The sequence below is a fragment of the Diabrotica undecimpunctata genome, chromosome 2 (assembly GCF_040954645.1).
Source record: "Diabrotica undecimpunctata isolate CICGRU chromosome 2, icDiaUnde3, whole genome shotgun sequence".
Taxonomy (NCBI): domain Eukaryota; kingdom Metazoa; phylum Arthropoda; class Insecta; order Coleoptera; family Chrysomelidae; genus Diabrotica; species Diabrotica undecimpunctata.
This window is the reverse complement of record NC_092804.1, coordinates 131,416,106-131,438,777: the sequence shown is the minus strand read 5'-3', so window position 1 is coordinate 131,438,777 and position 22,672 is coordinate 131,416,106. Positions and strand designations below refer to the sequence as shown.

Here is a 22,672-nt window from a genome sequence, read left to right as displayed (position 1 = left end):
ATATATATATAAATGTATCGTTTAGATTATTATAAATAATTAAATTTTATGTTTTTAGATAATCACGTGTTATGGAAACATTATGAGAAATTTTGAATCTGTACAACAAATGATAAATTCTCTAAAGGACACTCGCAAATTATTAAATATTTCAAAATACCGATTATTAGGAAAAAAAATGAAGAAAATAAATTTAGTATTTAAAATAATACACTTTATATCAATATTCCTGTATTTAGTTTCATTTACTTTATTCTTATCCAATGCAAACTGTTATGATCAGCTTATACCCCTGCTTTTAAAAGACATATTATTTAATTCTAATTTTGCCAAAGTAGGAGTTTATGGAATTTTCATGCCACACGCAATCATGTTTACTTTGACCCCATTGTATATAGCAAGTTATTTTATTATGCATTTTAAATTTCTGATGCAGTGTTTAAATGAAGATGTTAAACAGTTTACTAAAGAAAACGCAGAAAATAGGCGTAGTGATATAAGTGATATACAATTTCAGAAATATGCAAGACAACAAATAACTCACATCTCTAAGAAATTTGTAAGAATTAAAGGGTAAGTATTATTAACACACAGGTGCTCACTTGGGTGCAACTATTTTAATTAGGTATACAATTTTATTTTATAACATATTATTACGTGGAATAGCCGAACATATAATACGATGTTATACTAATAATAACTGATCTCAGGGTTTTCAGGGTTTATTTTATAATGAAAATTACGATGATTTGATAAAGCTGTATAATCTTGTTTCTTTTACAAAAGCTAAACGTTAAATAACTAAATATAATTCGAATACTGTCTTTTTGTGTTCTATTCACATCTGTAAAACTAAAATCTACAAAACGGTCAGACAACACACACTCAGCTCACTGGGTCATCTTGCAGGACTCTCAAAATGCCACATGTAGTTCGTTCGCACTAGACCTCCAGAGGCGCTGCTTCGGGGATTGATTTGTTGCAATCTTCCCCTCCCCCTAGCCTTGAACTCGTTAGAGGAGTGGTTTTCAGTTTTCACAGAATATATGGTTTTCTTCCTGGGGCGTCATCGTCTTCGTGTTGGCACTACAGGCGTTAGAGCTTCAACATCATTGAGGCTAGCTTGTGTAAGCGCAGATACGTGAAACACACCAAAGGCAGTAGGTGTGTCCACTCCACAAAAGCTGATACCACTCGATTTATCCTATAGGGTACATCTCTCTTCGGGTAGAATTTAGCTGTTTTACCTTTACACCGGTTACTAGTAGCGGTTGTTCTGGCCCATATTAAATCTCCTTCTTTGAATGGACTGGGTTCCTTCAAACGTCGATTAACATATTTATTTTGTCTATCTTGGGCATTGTCATGCTTCATCTTTGATTCATGGCATGTTTCAGCCATGCGTTTTAGGTATGGAGATATCTGAGGTATAAAATTCTCAGTTTCTAACTTGGCGGATATCTCAATTAACTTGATCTAGACTTCGAGGCTCACGTCCAAAAGTTAAGTAGGCAGCGGTTTGTCCTGTGGACTCGCACCATACTGAGTTTATGGCAAATCTAACCAGTGGTAGCTTCTCAGGCCAAATATTATGCTCAGTTCCTACAAGCATAGCAAGTCTTAGTTTTAAATCTCTATTCTTGCGTTCTACCATATTAGCAGAAAGGTGATAAAGTGGAGAAAAAGTCTCTTTGTTTTGTAACACGTAGCAAATTTGTTGCATTACATTAGACACGAATTGCACACCATTATCGCTGGTAATCCTTCTCGGTAGGCCAAATCGTAGGAATACCTCATCAATAAGCTTCATAGCGCATTCTTGTGCGGATGCTTGAGGCAAATAATTCTACCCACTTGGTAGATGTGTCTTTGACTATCAGAATCCAACGTTCACCTTTTGATCCTTCAGGTAACGGTCCAAATGCCTAGAAAGAAGCATTTTTGAGCGATTCTTCTCAAAGTACGTTCAATACTATAATGACCAGCCGTTGGCTCGTCATGATATTCTTTCATTATGGCTTCACGCTCATGTGTGGGTAATACTAACTGAGCCTCTTCTTCGTCTTTTTCCGATGAGTAACGATAGAATACTCCTTGTGTGAGCAAGTATCCATGATCTGTCTATTTTTCACATTCATTCGAATTTGGGTCTTCGAATGATTGAATTATTTTGGTAACATCTGTGTCTTTTAATTGTTGCACTATGGTCTTATATGCCGACCGATGAGGCAAGTCAATTTGCACTTCATATGTCTCGCAAGACAGTACATTATTGTGTTCGCATTGTGGTCTGGAAAGTGTATCGGCGACCATGTTACGTTTGCCTGGCAGATAATCGATGTAGAGGTCATAGCCTTGGACCAATAGTGACCATTGCCAACCTTCCTGTGGGAGATTTCAGGCTTAGCAGCCACCTTAACGATTGGTTATCAGTCTGCAGGGTTATTTTGGTGCCTTCTGTATAACCACTAAACTTTTTTAAGGCCCATTCAACAGCCAAAGCTTCTCTTTCTAAAGTGGAATAGTTGCGGTCGGCAGTGGTTAGAAGTCTGTTAACGTATTTCACGGGATGCCAGTCATCGATATCTCCTTGTAGCAACACTGCTCCTAACGCATAACCACTACCGTCAGTACGAATGATATAAGGCTGGCTTTTATCTGCTTACCATAAAATTGGAGCTGTAATTAGTAACTTCTTAAGCGTTTCTAAAGAGTTCTGTTCCACTTCCGTCCATTTTCATGGTTTATTTTTCCTAGTTAAATCATTTATGGGTCTGGATAGGTCCGCAAAATTATTTATAAACCGACAGAGCCAACTAGCCTTCTGAAGGAAAGATTGCACTTCCTTAATATAGAAAATATTAAAATATTTTATTTTTTCGCGAGCAAAACGCACTTTTTCCAATTTTCCAAAAGAGCTAAAAAACACGATAAGGTCGTCTAGATAACTTGAAATTACTATATTACTAAGACCACGGCGAAAACGGTCCATGAGTCTTTAAGGCTCCTTTGAAACCAAAAGGCATCCGTAAGTATCGAAAAGTCCCTAACGGTGACACAAATGCAGTTTCATCACGGTCAGCCTCCGCGACGTAAACTTGGTGATACCCCGATCGTAAGTCGATGGTAGACTTATAAAATGTTCGCTTCGCGGCGTGTAATAAATTGTCCATACGCGGTAACGGATACGAGTCACTAATAGTCACAGCGTTTAAATGTAGATAGTCCACGCAAAGTCTCTTACCACCATCTTTCTTCTTCACTAATACAACTGGCGCGGTCCACGCACTTTTGCATTCGTCCATAATGCCTTCCACCAAGAGTTTATCTATCTCGGCTTTCAGTCCCTCTCTCTTGGCAGATGAGATTCGGTGTGGTGGCAGTGCAATCGGTGCGCTATTCCCAGTATTATTGCGATGCTCTTCATAAACTGTAGACTCTCCTCCCATTTTCCTACTTTCCAAAAATTTGCCAAGCCGAGCTCGTTCATAATAGACTAGCATCATTTATTCATCTAGTTTTAAATTTTCACAATAATGAATGAATTTCAATAGGTTCTATACCTTGTTCTTCAAAAAGCAACGGCTGTCGTGTGCTTTCATTCGCAAAATACCATTCCTTGTTGTGAAAATCTAGAGCTATTTGTGCATTTATCAAAAAATCAATACCTAGAAGAGTTTTATTAGGTGCATTTGGAAAAACTATAAACTATGTAGGCACCATTTTATCTCTTATCCGTACATCAACTAAAGTTGTCAACACTCGTTCGTTTCTACCAACACCATCAGCGAATTTTACAGAAATTTGTTCGAACTTTAAAGTTTGTCCTTTGTTTTCTAAAAGGTTGTACAGCGTTGTACCAGCTATACTTTGTTTGGCACCTGTATCTATTAACCCTTAACCTTCGTGCCCAAATATATTAATACGATAAACCGGTCTAGATTAAGGTGAAATAAGTGTATCTTATTTATAGAAGAGAAATATATTGAAGATGTTTTCTTGTGGCTACACACTGGACACTTTGCTCGAATGATAAACCCGGTTTATCACAACCGTAACAAGTTAACAGATTGTTTAGGCTATTTCGCGGCGAATTTGAATTAGTTATTCCGACGATAGCACTAACCGTACGCGAAGCACTTGCAATTACTTTCGGAGTCGTCGCTCGATCTTTAAATTGTTAATCACGTAATTTTCGACACTCATTCTTAGAATGACCGAGAACACGACAATAATTACAACGCGGTCTTTTTCATATGATTGTTTACTGTGACGGGCTTTATCCTCCTTCGAGCTAGGTTTATCGAATACATCTTCAATTTTTCTTACTTCTGTAAGTAGCTCCGTAAAATTAGAAACTGCTTCTCGAGAAATCTTTTCTCTAATTGCTTTATATAGTAAACCATACACCATATCTAGCTGGATTGTTTCTGTAAAGCTGCCTGGTTCTAATTACGCGAGAACAGCCCTACATCGGCAAACGAAGACGTCCACTGTTGTTTTCCGTCTTGCTCCCCGGCAAATAATTCGCGGTAGACACGATATGCTGGTTTTTTTAGACCGAACGTAATTTTTAATAGGCGAATAAGTTCCTCCCATGTCGAAATGGTATCTTTAACGCCTTGATACCATTTTGCCGCGATTCTATCGAAAAGCATCGCGATTCCCCGAAATGCAGTTTCATCAAACACTAATGCACAGTATTTATATATCACTATGGCGCTAACAAAAGCATTTACGTCAGTGTCCCTATGTCCATTAAATCGCAAATAGCATTTTGGCAGGTTGTCACTTTGGAACGACGCTGACTGCGAAACGGGTGCACTTTGTACCGAAAATCTCGACAAAAGTTCTTAGAATTGTTCATTGGTCAACCCGACGTTTTGACTCATGTATCCAATGTTAATATTTACGGATCTATTTGAAAAATCAGAGTCCGACTCAAAATGATTCGTAGCAATCAAATGTTCAAGGTTTCTGTTCTGCGTGGAACGCAAATTGTACAAATGATTTTGCATGCAAAAATTGGAAAGTTCTTGCCAGTAAATAGCGATGTCCAATCTTGGATAAAATACCTCCGGCACATTTCTTGGAAAACGTTACCACTAAATCACTTCCGAGTTCAACACAACAGAAGTTAACTAGAAAAAGTGTCCGACTACGTAACAAAGCACTTTGTTATATCTTAACGAACAATAAGTCCACTAACTATTTATACCAACACGAATGTTCAATATGAAATATAATTAGCGAATCGGGTAATTATTTTTAACTTTCAGTTAACGATTTTACACCCATGAAAATGGTCTGAATTACTACTACCGAAACTCACTTTTCACATAAACACAGGACAAAAGCATCCTTTTCTACGGCGATTTTTCGTTAGAACTACCGAAACACAGCACAATTTTTCACCAATAATTATTTTCAAATAAAAGCCACAAGCTGGGCATAATTTATTATAAAATATTAATACGTGGAATAGCCGAACGTATAATACAATTTTTTTAAGCCCTTTTCTCTATTCGGATTGCGAATATTGGCCTCTCCAAATTCTCGCTATTCATCTCTATTGTTTGTAAGACGTTTCCACATTGGCCCTGCAGTTCTTTTAATATCGTCGGTCCATCGCATTAGCGGTCTTCCTCGTGGTGTTTTGGCTTCAGATGGCCGCCAATTCCCGATTCCTTTATTCCATCGGTCATCCGTAAGACGTTCGTTATGTCCAGCCCATTTCCATTTCAGTTTATCTGCCAGTTCGACAGCATCTTTCACTTTTGTTCTATTACGAATGTTTTCATTGGTTTTATGGTCTTTGAGTGAGATACCCAGCATCTGTCGTTCCATAGCTCTCTGAGTTTTTCTGATCTTCTCCATGTTTATTTTAGTAAATGTCCAGGTTTGAGCTCCATATGTAAGTGCAGGTAGGATACAGGAATTAAATACTTTGGTCCGCAGTCTTTGAGGTATATTTTTATTTTTAAGTACGTATGAGAGTCTTCCGAATGCTGCCCATTCCATTTTTACACGTCTGCTTATTTCGGTAGTCTGATTTTCTTTGCTTACCTTGACATTTTGACTCAGATATGTATATTCATCTACGTGTTCTAGTACTCTGTTCCTTCGATGTTTATCATAGGTTTGTCATCTTTGTTTGACATTAGTTTAGTTTTGCTGAAATTCATTTTCAGTCCTTTTTTTAAGGGATAGACAAGAATAGACAGTATAGACATTTATTAAATAGTATTTTTAGATATGTGATGGCTTCTTCTCCTCCTTCCTTCAGCATTTCTGCTAGGATTCCGTCACTTCCAGGAGATTTATTCCTTTTTATTTCTTTTACTGCTCTTTCTATTTCTTCGTGGCTTATTTCGGGCATCACTTTTGAGTTGACATTTGTTATCTGTCTTTTCAAGTTCTGCTTTGAGGAGTTAGGGGGATCGTTTCTGGAACGGTACAGATCGGCGTAGAACTTTTCAATTGAGTTTACAATATCAGATTTACTTTTTTCTAGTTGTCCTTGTTCATTTTTAATGGTTATTATGTTTTTCTCTTCTAGTTTCGGTTTGGTGCATTTGAGACTTCGGTTTTTCTCTATGATTTGTTCTATACGGTCTTCTTGATGTTTTTTAATGTCCTCTTTTATCTGTTTTCTTATTACGCCATTAAATTACCTAAATTCTGCAGTGTCTCTTTTGTTTTGTCTCAGAAGATCTTTTCTTTGTTTCAGCATGTTTTGTGATTCTACACTTATTTTGGATTTTCGTTTCTGTTAGCATTTTTATTGCAATGCTTACGTTTCGATAATGTAGACAATCGACAAGAAAGCCAACAGTCTGATAAGTTGGCTCCTATTAGGGCAGTTTTTGAAAAATTTCTCGCAAATTGTCAACAACCTTACTCACCAGGACAGTACTTAACTATTGACGAGAAGTTAGAGTCTTTTCGTGGGCGTTGCTCATTCCGGCAGTATATTCCGAACAAGCCCGCGAAATACGGAATAAAAATTCAGGCCCTAGTAGACTCCCGTACTTTTTATGTTTTTAATATGGAAATTTATGCAGGGAGCCAGCCAGATAGGCCGTACCAAATAAGCAATAAACCTATTGATATTGTCCAAAAACTGATAGCACCAATTTCTGGTAAAAATCGAAATATCACTTTTGATAATTGGTATACCTCTTAAAAACTTGTGAAAATTTTGCGTGAATGACATAGTTTAACTTTAGTTGGAACTCTGAGGAAAAACAAGCTAGAGATTCCCCCAGAATTTATTCAGATTAAGAACAGATAACCACAGTCCTCGGTATTTAGATTTTAGGAACATATAACTATGGTAACCTTTGTACCAAAAAAAGGAAAAAACGTGATTTTATTATCATCACTTCATCACGATGATGAAATAGATAAATCTACCGGCGAGAAATTTTTACCAGAAATAATAGGTTTCTATAACTTTACAAAAGGAGGGGTTGATACGGTGGATGAGTTGACAGGAAGTTACAGTGTAACTCGTAATTGTAGAAGGGGACTACTAAGAATATTTTTTTACTAATAAACACAGCTGGAATCAACAGCCAGGTAATTTACAGAACAAACACTAGTGACTATTCAAGGAAACGTCACATATTCCTGGAAGATCTGGAGTTAGCATTAGTTACGCCAATTATGGAAGAACGAAAAAGTAATCCGCGACTTACAAAACATTTACGATCCAAAATAGTTTAAGTTTTTGGGAAAAAGTGACCAAGCTCCACCAAAAAAGCAACGTACGGGACGTGGACGGTGTCAAAAGTGTTCCAGAAAATCTGACCGGAAAACTAAACAAACGTGGGATCAATGCCAAAATTTTTATTGTTTAGATCACCTTCATCTCATTTGCGACGAATGTATTCAGTTCCGGTACTCCTAACTTTTTTCAAACTTGGATATCCAATGTCCTGCTTTTTTATATTTTTATTTGAACCATTTGAAAAAACTTTTTTGGAAAATCTCTTATTTTGAATTATTTGTTCGTGTTTGTTTATGTATCTAGTGTTTTTTGTTTGAAGGAATTTTATTATTTTGTAAATTTTTCCTAATACAGTATAACCTCGATATAACGGACCTCTATTTAACGGACTTCGGATATAACGGACACAAAATCCGGTCAAATTTAAAAAAATAAAAACATACTGTTAATATTACACATGCGTCTTATATATATAATCAAGATGGCATAAAAAAGCAACCTTTCGGATATAAAAAAACAAAAACAAAATAAATAAATTTGCAGTCATGTGTGATGTAGGAGAGCATAGCAATCTTGGAAAACGAATGAAATTGGCTCGTGAAACTTCATTGGAAGAAGCAATCTTAAAATGGTACGGCCAACAACGTTCTAGTGGGATCCTGGTCCGAGCAGTCGAATTGAAATTTGCTGCAATTAAATTAGCAAATCATATGGACATACCAGAGCAAGTGATGGATGGCTCTGGCGCTTTCGTAAAAGGCACGGAATCATGAATAAAAGAATTTACGGCGAAGCTACAACTGCACCAAAAGAAGACTGCACATATAGCAAGTAAGTAACGAAATGCTATTAGAATCTCAGATTTACAATGTTGACGAAACTGGTTTGTTATGTCGTACTTTGCCTGAAAGCGCACAAGCCTCCAAATATGAAAAATCGGATTCTGGAAGAAAAATCAGTAAGGACAGGATCTTGGCACTGCTTTGTGCTAACGCTGATGGATCGCATAGAATGACACCTGTAGTGGTTGGCAAATCTCGTAAACCTAGAGTTTTAAAAGACATAATGCATCATATGCCCGTTTTATACTATAGCTCTAAGAGGACATGGTTCACCTCAGATATTTTCAAAGAAACTGTACCTTCAGTGAGAAAATTTCAAGAGAAGAAATTCGGAATACCGTCAGAAGAGGTGAAATGTTTATGCTTTTAGACAACGCTCCTGCTCACGCCTCTGAAATATTCTACGTTCAGAAGATGGAAACTTCAGGTGTATGTTTTTGCCAAAAAATACAACATCGCTTATTTAACCCATGGATCAGGGAATAATTTTGGCAGCCAAATGAATATAACGCAGAAAGTTTTTAGACGAAGTAATGGTTGTATTGTACGATGGAGATGATGCAGAAGATACAAGAGCGCAACGTACCTTGCAAAACTTAAGGTCTTACTTAAAATCAACAATTTTTAATTTTGCTGCAGCATGGGAGAAGGTGAAAGAGAAAACATTAAAAATTGGTTGCAAGATTTTGTTTGATGGCCAAGATGCAGACATAGATTTAGAAGGGTTGAAAGTTACTCATTTCTGTAGGACAATACATAATAATGCCGGAATAATGTAGCTGAGGAAGATGTTTTACAATCGCTAGAAGTAGATGAAGGTGACCCTGGGTATAACATGTGAAAGTACAAAGTGAAACAGCAGATGAAGTTATGAACCTTAAAATTGAGGACGGAAGTAAAGATACCAAACAAGACGACAAAACAAGACTGTTAAAAATGAAGTTATCAGAGGTAAGATCGCATCTCGACGATTTAACAACATTTATTAATTATTCATCAAATAGTTAAACTGTATTTAGGGAGTTGATCATAGAAAAACAGCAAACATGGAAAGTGCAAACGAAACTCGTTCAAAACGGGATTACTGACAGCAAGCGCGTCCATATCCACAGCAACGTCACTTCACGACGAATGTCCGAAGACAATTACTTAAATAGAATTTTGGTTGTATTTTGTATTTTATATATATATATATATATATATATATATATATATATATATATATATATATATATATATATATATATATATGTATATATATATATATATATATATATATATATATATATCTAATTACAGTGTACATATATATTCTCAAAAAAGTATTTTGATTTATTTTAACTATATTTTTATATAACGGACTTTTGGCTTTAACGGACACCCCCTCCCCCCAAGTAGTCCGTTATATCGAGGTTTTACTGTACGCGGTCAAATTTAATCCAGTGGTAAAAACTGCTGTTATTTATGAAAACTTAGATAGTCAAATAAGATATTTAAAAAATAAATTCGTGTTCGAAATGTTTATTAAGTTTTTCCAATCAATTTTAAATGGAGTCAATATTAACTCACTTGACTTGGGTTATTATACATACATTTTTCATCTGGGTGACGCCGGGTTAAACGTTTTAAGGTTTTGAATTCCTTTTCTCAAGTAGCTGTAGCTTCCTCCATGGTTATTGTTAGTTGTTCTCCTAGAAACCATCAGGGTCTTTGCTCTAATGCTACAAATTGGTCGAATTGTTCCTGTAGTGATCCTTTCCCAAGTCACTATGCTCCTTTTCTAACTTGGCTGCACCGTACTGATGACAATAAAATATTTACGGTTGCCTTTCCCCTTTTATTTATTTTCTTTTGTATTTTTACGATTTAATAAACAATTGACATTTTAAATTTACTTTTAGAGATGTAGAAGCATTTAATGTGTTTATAAAGTGGCGCTATGTTTCAATTATATTTACTGGAACTTTAGCTTTCGCCGGAGTAATAATATCTGTTTTGGTAAGTATACTTATTTATTTTTACTGACACTAACGTTTAAAAGGTTTATTTTGAACATTCAAAGGTTTGTTAAGACGTCAGTCTTTCATTTAAGGCAGTTACATCTTTGGATTCCGTTTTAAGATCGTAATTTACTTGTTTTTACTTAATTACATCGTTACCTTGTTTAATTAGGGCTATTAACAATTAAATAGAACTTAGTTACCCCATTATGTGTTCTGTAAAATAATAAATTTTTACATAATACACTTAACGGCAGAAAAAGTGGCCACCCTATAAATTTCCGGAAAATAAAAATTCATTTGAAATTTTATGCGCTGTCTCATATTGCGTCTCAATTTAAATATTTATTGCAATCATGTATGTTTGTTTTTGACACTTTTGACATTTCTGTTGTTGTTTTCTGTACTCGCTATTATTTATCCTCTAAGTTGAAAACATTTAATTAAACAGTAATTTAGCTTTTCAAACTTGGAAGAAATCAAATTTATGTATCTGAAATTTAGGTATTCCGAGAACTACAGTACGGAGAATTTTCCATCGCTTTATAGAGACTGGTACATACTTACGCCGATCTGGTTACGGTCGTGGAAGAGTTAGAAGACGGCCTCAATGAAAGAGGACTAATGGTAAAAAGGCCGGCTATTGTTTACGAATTAAAACCCAGACATTGTAAGAATCGATTAATTTTGACTCGACACTCGGATATACAGGATTGGAACCGAATTCTCTTTATTGATGAATCGCGGTTCTGTTTGAAGTCTGGCGATGGCCAAGACAGAGTTTGGAGATGGAGAAACAAAAATGTGCCTAAACTTGTATGTCCCAGAGAAGAAAGTTTGGTGATGGTGGTGTCATGGTATTGGCTGGAATCTCATTTGAAGCTCGAAATAAACTTATTTCATCAATAGCCCCCCGATATATCTCTCACCGATATATATATATATATATATATATATATATATATATATAAATATATATATATATATATATATATATATAAATATATATATATATATAAATATATATATAAATATATATATATATATATATATATATATAAATATATATATATATATAAATATATATATATATATATATATATATATATATATATATATATATATATATATATATATGTAGAGGATCTTTTGGCAGAAGGCGTAGTTCCATTTGGTCCATCTATTCGGGACAATTTCGTCTTCGTGCATGATAATGCACGGCCGCATACTGCAGGAATCGTGACAAATTACTTGGGAAAAGTAGAAATTAATACTATAGAATGGCTAGTCTGCATCCATGATCTAAATATCATCGAAAATCTTTGGGATGATCTTCATCGTAGGGTTAGAAGTCAACCAGCCAGCCAAAAAGTCTTGCAGAACTTTAAAACATGCTTCGTGAAGAATATGAACGTATTCCTTTAAGTTTTTATTCAAAATTTGTTCTTTTTTATTGATGTTATTGATGTTTTTACGCATAATACTGGATATTAGACAAGTTGTTCAAGTTCACTCATAATTTTTATTGTTTTTAATCCGTTTCGATATTTTCTTTTGTAGCCTTCTAATTAAATAACTTATGCCAATGAATCAAGCAGTATTGGCCATTGTTTGGTTTAAAAATAAAAGTTATTGAATATAGAATATGAAACAGTGCATAAAGCTTCCAATGGATTTTTATTTATGGAAATTTATTGGGTGGCCACGTTTTTTACCGTTCAGTGTCTCATTAAGTTTAATATTAAATTAAACATTTGATGATAATTCAATATATGAGTTTTTGTTTATATTTCAAATATTTTTCATAGTATCTGCTTTAAGATTGGATATAACTCTTTTTAATAATCAATAATGAACTACACTGGGGTGCAAAATTAACCGGACACTTGGGTTTTACCTAAAAACTGGTGTTTAAAAAAGTTTGAGATGTTCCTAATTGAGTATTTAATAATAAACAAAATTTAAAAGTCAAATTTATTGCAACTCAAGAATGTTACACAGAAAAAACAATAAACAATTAAAAAAATTTGAAAATCTGCAAAGAAACAAAAATTTGTTTTTTAAATATAAACATTTTTTATGGAAAACGATATTTAGTAGAATGTATTACCTTCACGTACCCTAATTACAGCTTTCATTCAATCAGACATACTTCGAATTAAGGCAGCAAAGTCTGCTTGAGGGATTTGCTTCCATTTTTTACGAACTGCTTGCTCCAAATCATTCATGGTTTCAAACTCAACGTGGTTACGTCGAATACGTTGTCCCAGAATATTCCATGTATGTTCTATCTATTGGATTTAAGTCTGCACTCTTTGGGGGCAATGTTAATAAACGAATCCCAACTTCATCCAAGTAATCCCATGTTATTCTTGCGATGTGCGAATAAGCATTATCTTGCATCGGAAGAAAGTTTTCTAAAACAAATGGCGTAAATGGCACTATATGATCTTTCAAACATTGTTGAATATACCGTTGAGCGTTCCAATTGCCTCCTTGAATTGTAACAAGTTGTGCATGAGCCTCTAGGGAAATGCCTGCCCACACCATTATACCACCTCCACCAAATTGAACTCTCGGAGTAAAACATCATTACTGATAACATTCACCAGCTCTTCTTCATATCCTAGACCGCCTATCTTATGAGTATCTGTTAAATCTTTATTCATCTGTAAAAAGCACAGCATTCCCATCGTCAACACCCCAATTAAGATGTTCGCGAGCGAAGTGAAAACGTTGCCTCCGATGATTTGCTGTTCATAGAGGTCCCGTGACAGGCATTCTGGATCTTTTAAGCGTCTTCGAACGGTATACACGAAAACTGTATTTCTATGGGCATCATTTAATCGTTGAATAAGTACTGGTGCTGATAATGTATGGTCGCGTAATACTTGTAACCTAAGAAAGCGATCTTTAACTTGACTTGTGGTTCTTCATCTACCTTGACCTGGCCTCCTAATGTATTGTCCTGTTTCCTGAAATATTTGTATCTATTACATCAAACTGTACTTCTGAGAAATTCCTAAAGCATTTGCGATGTAACGAATGCTCCGCCCATCACCCTGTAAAGCAACAGCTTGTGCTACTTCTTCTGGTGTCGTAATTTTTTTAATGCAAGTTTTAAACAGGAGACAAAAACCTACAGCCGAAGTTAATAATCAGGTACAGCAGCGGTTCTCAACCTTTTAGCACTGGCGCCCCCTTTGAACACTAAAGATAGCTCACGCCTCCCCTCTAGTCAATAATTGGTTGGTTCAAGTTAGAACAGTGAAATTGTGAAACTGACGATGCTAACTCTACGTTAGCAAAAGCTGGGATGCAAAATAAAAATCCAGATATATTTAAATACGAAAGTTTATTTGATGTCTCATTAAACTTAACATTGTTTATTTATTTGAGAAAAAGAATAATCAGAAAATCAAATACGCATATAAAGTTGAAAGTCTTATATGAGTGTTTTTGCACTTTCAATGAGAGGGTTGGCATTGTCTTTTCTTGACAAGTTTTTCGATATTCGGTTAAGACTGTGTCAGAGCACACCTCAAGTCACTTTCAAGGTCCAGCATTGAACGATTTTATATACGCCAATGCAGAAAAACCAGATTCGCAAAGATATGTTGATGAAAATTGAACTAATAACTTCGCAGATACTAAAGCCACTTCTGGGTAAACAGGAAAGTAAGTTCACCAAAATTCTTCCAAGTCCATGTTTGCAAAATCTGCTTTCGCTTGTGAATCACATTTTAGGTTAATTGCCTGCTCTTGAAGGTTAACTGGAAGAATGTCAACTTCGATATGAAAAGAATTTCTTCCCAGTTTTCCGAGCTAACATCTGGAAAGTACTTTCGAATTTGATTTTTCAGTTCTTTCAAATGCCGTGATATGATGTCGTTCAAATCCGAAACTAGATATAGTAGAAGGGTTTGAATATCATCGAGGAGGTCGTTCAGTTTAGAAAAAGAGGTAAAGTTTTCAAAGCTGTTACACAACACTATTAAATAATTCACAAACAATCACTCTGTTATTAAATAACGATTACACTGATTGCTACAAACAGCACACAGACGCTGTTGACTGAGACTGATGCGTGAGACGGAGTCACTGAACTGGAACCAGGAGTGCTTGCAATACAGTGTTGGTAAATTTACTTTGCGCTCCTACGATGTTGCCATATACAAGACTGTCGTGTTTAACTCAGGTTGTGTGTTTGAGTAAAACGATTTTAATCCCGTTTAAATAAAGAAATATTTCTAAACAAAGGTTTTCGATATTCAGTTAAAACTGTGTCAGAACACACCTTAAGTCACTTTCAAGGTCCATCATTGAACGGTATTTTCATTTTATATACGCCAATGCAGAAAAACCAGATTCGCAAAGATATGTTGATGAAGATAGTATCGCAATAAACTTAAATTAATACTTAGCCACTTGAAATCGTAGGCTTCCACGGCCAGAGTCAGAATTATAGTTTATTCGTCTTCCGGGTTTGGACCGTGTCATTTGTGAGTGACCCAAAAGTGGGTTCATCTCGACGTTTCGCTACAATTGTATGTAGCTTCTTCAGGAGAACAAAAAAAGAAAAAAGAAAACAAAAGACAGGAAGATGGGTAGTTAGCAACGGTAACTCAGTTACTCAACGCAACCAGAGGCGAATACTAACTACCAAGATGGGCATTTGGTCACAGTAACTCAACTACTTAACGCAGCCAGAGGTGAAAACCAAATGCCAGGACAGGGATTCACGTCCAACAGCTCAGAACACTAACGCGTCGAGAGGCGGGGAGTGAATCCGATGATTACTCCGCTACCGCTCTATTTATAGTCGCGGTGACCTGTCGTGTCGGGACGTATCGGCACACTCCGTGGCGCGAACATCAAGAAGCGCGCGCTGGCCAATCATGTGGCTGCATCGTGGTAGCGGGACCGGACGGCGGCTCTAGACTGAGATTCCAGATGGGAGACAAGTAGTATCCTTCCTCTCGTATCTCAAGGATACTACTTGTCTCCCATCTGGAATCTCAGTCTAGAGCCGCCGTCCGGTCCCGCTACCACGATGCAGCCACATGATTGGCCAGCGCGCGCTTCTTGATGTTCGCGCCACGGAGTGTGCCGATACGTCCCGACACGACAGGTCACCGCGACTATAAATAGAGCGGTAGCGGAGTAATCATCGGATTCACTCCCCGCCTCTCGACGCGTTAGTGTTCTGAGCTGTTGGACGTGAATCCCTGTCCTGGCATTTGGTTTTCACCTCTGGCTGCGTTAAGTAGTTGAGTTACTGTGACCAAATGCCCATCTTGGTAGTTAGTATTCGCCTCTGGTTGCGTTGAGTAACTGAGTTACCGTTGCTAACTACCCATCTTTCTGTCTTTTGTTTTCTTTTTTCTTTTTTTGTTCTCCTGAAGAAGCTACATACAATTGTAGCGAAACGTCCAGATGAACCCGCTTTTGGGTCACTCACAAATGACACGGTCCAAACCCGGAAGACGAATAAACTATAACTTAGCCACTATTTAACATTAATAACAAAAGTATGTGTAAAAGTGTTGTTGTTTGCAAAAACATCTAAACAGGTTCAAACAAGAAAAAAATAAGGCATAAAATACAATTCAAACAAATTAAACAAGTTTTGATCTAAAAACCAACAAAAAACAAAAAAATCTGAGTGTCCGGTTAATTTTGCACCCCAGTGTACATAAAGTAGTCAACAGATACAGGATAGTCAAAAAAGAATAATCCACCAAGGATCAGAGATTATGTCGAATATAACTCAAGAAGAAATCATCAGCTTGTTAAGAGAAATGAAGAAAAACGTAGACCGCGTTAGTTATAACGGCTGAAAAACTTATTAACATATATGAAGATAATATGAAGAAGAATCACTAATAAAACAGATTAAAGACTTATTTAATCTCTCTTTCTTGGAAATGGAATAATCCCATCTCAGTCGAAGAACGCCTTAACAATATTTCTTCATAACATATTTCTCCTTATAAAAGGTGATATCACCGAGCTTGTGAACTAGAGACCGATAAGCCTTTTTGGTCACTTGTATAAGCTATTCGCCAAAATAATTGCCAAACGCTTGAAACTTAAAATTATATTGCACGTACGTTTTCATAATTCGTCTAGAAAATCTTTATATCATAATAGAATTCCCCACCAAATATCATTAAAACCGATTTAATAGATTTCGCATAATAATTTTGCAATCTAAATTTAAAGAAAATGAAATTTTTAAAATCTTACACAACAAAACTGGATTATATGAAAGCTTGCCCATTTTTTATTCTCATAAAAAAGCACTTTACCTATCTAACGTACTTTATGGAATTGAAATCGGATTATTTGGGCGGCCTCAGGAATGTTTTAAAAGTATAAGTAAAGCTTAAGTAAAACTAACAATTTTTTGGCTTATAAACAAATAGAATATTTAGTAGCTATTAGCTTAAATTAAATTCAGAAAACAGCGTTGGAAAATACTCGGCAAGACTCTTCTATTAAGAGAAAAAATGTTGAATTATGAGCAGTAGTTCCTGAGATACAATCGATCAAAGTTGACCGACATTTGCGTTGGTCAAATATATGTTATAAACAATAGTATGATAATTTTTGATCCATTATCTTTTTACTTCGGAGCTCTTTTTTGATACAAATTTTCATATCTTCGAAAATATTTATAGCATATATTATACTATGAAAAACCATCGGTATTGGACGTGAACAATTTATAACCAAAAAAATTAGGTTGTAGAAAATTTAATTTCAAAGTTCAAAATCGGTACACGTACAAAAAATGTATTTTCTGGGCTTCCGTTGAAGCAATTTTATTCATTTTTTTTTAATCCGACGTAACTCGAACACAGGCACCTAAAAAAGAGGTGTCAGCTACACGCGCGAAATAAATTTTATATTAATTCAATGGTAAAAATTCGATATCTTTTAATCCGAGTGTCCTATCGACAAAAATCAAAAATGGTAGAGAGAGCAGCTTTTTTCCTCAATTTTTGGATTTTGCCGCAATTAAGGTCAGTTTCTATACAAGTGTTAAATAATTAAACGTTGCACGATTTTTGCAATTTTTTACGATTCTGATGAGATCATTAAATTTTACCACTTTTCCATTAACTGCTACTTTGGAGTTTTCATTCTTAAGGTCCAATATTCAAAACCTATTGCATGAATTTTTGCGGTCGAACAAATTTTATTTAAAATTGATTTCACGCGCGTAGCTGACATTCAAAATCGTCGGTTGCTTCAAGCGTTATTTTTAGAGAACGGTTAATTTTACACAAAAATGTAAATAGATATATTTATTTAAAATATTATCTTAGCTACATTTTTATTTAAAATATTTTTTTCTACGACGTACAAATTCTTAGTAAATCGATTTTTCAGTTATCTTCCTCTACGAGTGACGGCGGTTTTAAGGGGAAGCCGGGAGTAGGAGTAGTAAAATTTTTTTGCATATTTTTTAGGGTCCCAAAATTAACATTTATAGCAAAATTCAGCTTATTCGTATGATTTTTAGAGGTTCAGTGGCAGTTTCGTCTCTGACGACTGGAGTATAAATAAATTGATTTATTTATAACAAAACTAAAGCATCTTTGTGACTTGGTAATGCATTTTTAGGTGTCTATATACGAGTTACCTCGAATTAAAAAAAATAAAGAAAATTGCTTCAATGGAAGCCGAAAAAATATATTTTTCTTACGTATACCGATTTTGAACTTTAAAATTCAATTTTCCGCATTGGTACTCATATATTTCATTCACAATACCGATAGTTTTTATCATTATAATGTATGTTATAAATATATTGACAACATAAAAATTTGTATAGAGAAATAGCTCTGAAGAAAAAAGGTAACGGTTTAACGATTATCATCCTATTGTTTATAACTTCGTCGCACATGCCGGTTAACTTTGGAGGGTTGTACGTCAGAAACCACTTCTCATAATCTAACTTTTTTCCTTTTAAAGGAAACATCTTAACAGTTCTTTCTCAATCCCGTTTTCTAAATTTAATTAAAGCTAATAGTTAAAGAGATATCTTATTTGTTTATAAGTAATGTTTTATTTTTAAACATTCGTGAGGTCGCCTAAATAATACGTTCCCAATTTTGCTATGCAAGATTTAAAAAAAATTAAATCTACTTTAATGAAATCTGGTGGGCCTATAATTATAAAGGTCCTAAGTGCAATCTAAATGGTTGAAAAACATTGAATAAAAAAAAAGCTTGTTTCTCCCTCTTTTTTGTATTTATTGCTATTTTGCAGTAAGGGTAATAAATTAAAATATATTTAACCAGCCTTTAGATTTTTTAAACAAAACTTAATTGAAGTTATATTATTTTATTACCACTTTGCTCCAAAATGAATCATTTTAAAATTATAAGTAAGGAAAGTAGAAAAGATGGATGTTTTTAGTAGTAATTTTAATTTTTTTATTAGTGTTCCCGACCTATTTGAGAGGGAGGATAAGTCAATTATTATTACTGTAGTTATAATAAAACTTTTTCTGCAAAAATCTGCAAAAATCTGAATGCCACCTCTCACATCCAAATGTAGCCGTTTTTTCACAGATCCGCCCTGGTCTAATATTACTTTTTGGAATTTCTTCATTATTTCGCATTTAAAACAATTCACATTAAAATTTTATTTCATTTAAATATGATTTCCTTCTATTATTTTTAAACTAATTAAAAAAAAATACATATTTTAAAATATACTACAATAATTATTTAACAGTTTCATCAGTTCTATTACATACAGTTTTGCTCGTAATGATATATTAAGATAGTCGTACAACCTTTTAGTTTTTTATGGCTTAAAAAATTAGTGTTATAGAACGTATCCACAAGAGAATGAAAAATAATTATTATGATCGATAGATATATCGTTATATACTTTTTTGTGTTTATCATTTTTAGATTACAAGTGACAATCAGGGGAAACCATATATAGAAATGGCTTTCGGTGCTATTTTAATATTTTTTATTGGATCTGAGATTGGTCATCAACTGCAGATTGAGGTAAAATCATTATTTTTAAAACATGTTATGCATTTTGTTCTGAAGCTATTTTCTTGTGGCATTTTAAATTAATTATTATTTAAATGGGAATAAGCCACAATTAAAGGTTAAAATACGTAAAAAAAACAAAAAACAAAATTTGTTTAATTTACTAATGTTTGTATTTTGAGAACGATTTCCGAAGTGGAAATTGAAACGTCTATTTAGAAACGGTATTTTAACCTTTAATTGTGGCTTATTCCCATTTAAATAGTAATTACTCTTATTCATTTTGTTTGTAAATAATTATTTTTTTAGAGCGAGAACTTGTTCAGAAATACCCAAAAGTTTAAATGGTACCAGTATAATAATAGTAATTGCAAAATGTTTGTTATATTACTATTGCAAATTCAAGATCCAGTAGCTGTAAAATGTTTCGCATTTCCTTATCTAAATCGAGAATTATTACTAAGAGTAAGTTTTTGTTAATCCTTATTTTATTTCATTATTTTCGTAGGCTATATACAGGGTGAGTGATTAGTGAGATAAAGTTTAGTAGATCCGCTATAATAATAGATAGCAATAAAAGTTGCTATCTATTATTTGATGACAAAAATTGTAGCCAACTTTGAGGTTCACATTACAAAATTAGTAAGAATGTTACAGGATGTTCGATAACATATTGGCAGAATAAACTTATGTTTTTTTTTTAATAGAAACACTCTGTATTTTATTTAATGTATGAAATCTCCTTCACTTCCCTATCACAACAGTATAAAGTTTTATTATGTTAAGTATACAGGATATTTACAAAATTATAACCAATTTTCTATAAAAATCGTAACAAGTTCAATTTCCTGTATAATTAAAAATAAGCAAAATAACAATGATCCATTGCTGCCACATTTTTTATTGATTTAATAATTTTCTGTTCAGTTTCTAATGTTTCTGTAATTTAGAAAATGATTTCTGTCCTTGTTTTAAAAAATTATAAAAAAATGCTAAAACCCGTCGACTTTATATAAATATGTGCTTTTCAAACATAAACATATTTAAATGTACAGGCCGATTGACACAAGCCTAGCATAGTCCACAAGATTTATTTTTATTGGAACACCCTGTATATTTCTAACTTTTTTAAAGCTGCTTAACAACCTTATTTTAACGAAATATATCATGTAGGGTCTATTATGAATAATCTAGGGTAAAATTTTGAAATTATAAAGTGTGGACCACTTATAGAATAAAATTGTTTATGGCTTAATTTTAGAAAATTATAAAAAACGCTGGGATACGGCAGCTTTTAAATTCAAATGTGCCCTTTTTAAATATAAATTTAAATGTACAAAGTGATTCATTCAAGTCTAGCATAATCCATCATCTTTATTTTTAATGTAACACCTTGTATATTTTTATGTTTTTATAAGATTTTTAACAACCTGATCTCAAAAGAGTATATTATGTAGGGTTTATTTTAAGTAATTCAAGGTGAAATTTTGAAAATATACTTTTCGTCAAGTCATTCAATACACCAAATTTTGAAATTATTAATTTATCACACTTTAAATATGTAGTATTTCAAATCACCTTGTATGTTAAAACACCGAAATATATTTCAATCCTTTTTTGCGTCGCCGAGATTGATAATAAACACATTTTAAAGTTTGTTTATATATCACGGATGCGTATTTTTTCGGTATTTCTTTTGATCTTTTGGTATTCCGCTTAATATTGCGGGGAAAATAAATATCTACTTGGGTTGATGGGAACGTTATGCGGAGAGGCGAATGATTTTTGAGGATTATGTAATGACTCATTTCTGTCAACCAACTGCCAACTGTCAAAGGCAGTTGGTTTCGGTGTTGGTCCGAGTTTTTCTTCCAATTCGTAAATGTCTTTTCGTTTTTCGCCTTTTTTATGGGAAAATGTGTAGTATTGTGGCAGTTAATTGTGCAGTAAGTGAAGTTGGGTTAGCTTTGGAAGAAATTTTAGAGAGAGCAGACGCGGCGTGTTTAGTTAAGAAACCGGCAAATTTGTTGTAAAAAAGTGAACTCGAATGTATGTACATAATGTGTCAGTCTAAAAAAGAGTCATCACTGTTTTGTTTCGTGCCGTCTCTCATATACCGTCTATAAACTTTGAAGGATCCCACATGGTTTCATTGTGTTTTAATTTTTAAGGAGCCAAGTGGCAAAGATTGCGTCTCAGTGCCCAGATTCCATCCTCAATTTGTTTGTCCCTGGTCGTCATTCCAGAATATTTCCGCAGTTGTTTGTTTGGCAGTTAATCTAAATCCAGTTCCAACCCCAGAAATTTTAAAGGAGAAAAAGTATAATTTAGTGAAATTCAGGTAACCTTTTGTTGAACTTTTACCTTTTGTTGAACATTTTAGTAAAAAAAGACATTTTCCATCAATAATTGCTTTCATGAAAACTTAAGAAACTGTAATAAATATGTAATTCTTATTGTTAGGGTGTGGCCTATTAATTATTCTCAAAGTTTTAAAATTTAATATTGACATATGACAGTTGGCTTTATTTTTTTTTGACATTTGGTACATACCTAATCATACATTGAGATCACACATTGAATATTCCAGTGACGTAACTGGCAATCGCCTTAACTTTATTATTTTATTTTCTATAACGAATAAAACAGCGTAATTTAAAAAATAATTTGTGGATGTATCGTACAAACCAGCGGATATACTAGATTACTAGAGGGTATAACAAACTTTTAAATAAGTATAATATTTTACACAAAAGCGTATTATTTAAACTCTTTTACTACAAAATAATTTAAAATTGCATTGAAAACTTTTTAAATGGTTATATTTTATTTACAGGTTTTTAGAATAGTTCATGGTTATATAGCCTGTTTTCAGTCAATGAAGAGAAAATCAAAACGTTTTGCTTAAATATTTACTGCTGTATGTATATCTTATAAGATGAAGTAAAATAAAAAAACTCACTTATTTTATTCTTTTATTTTTTACACCTAAATTTATTCCCACCCAGCAGGCCCGCGGGCGAAGCACACTCACTTCACCATGAGTGGTCTAGTGGACTGATGGTTCAAACTCTT

At 34.0% G+C, this 22,672-nt stretch overlaps 1 protein-coding gene across 1 annotated transcript; it reads left to right on the top strand.

Moving 5' to 3' along the window:
* The first annotated feature begins 140 nt into the window (after positions 1 to 140).
* Positions 141 to 22,547, top strand: LOC140433447 (uncharacterized). The gene is made up of 5 exons (XM_072521448.1): positions 141 to 573; positions 10,476 to 10,572; positions 19,508 to 19,609; positions 19,907 to 20,062; positions 22,434 to 22,547. The coding sequence occupies exons 1-5, from the start codon at positions 179 to 181 to the stop codon at positions 22,503 to 22,505; spliced, it is 822 nt and encodes a 273-aa protein (XP_072377549.1). The 5' UTR covers positions 141 to 178; the 3' UTR covers positions 22,506 to 22,547.
* The last annotated feature ends 125 nt before the right edge of the window (positions 22,548 to 22,672 follow it).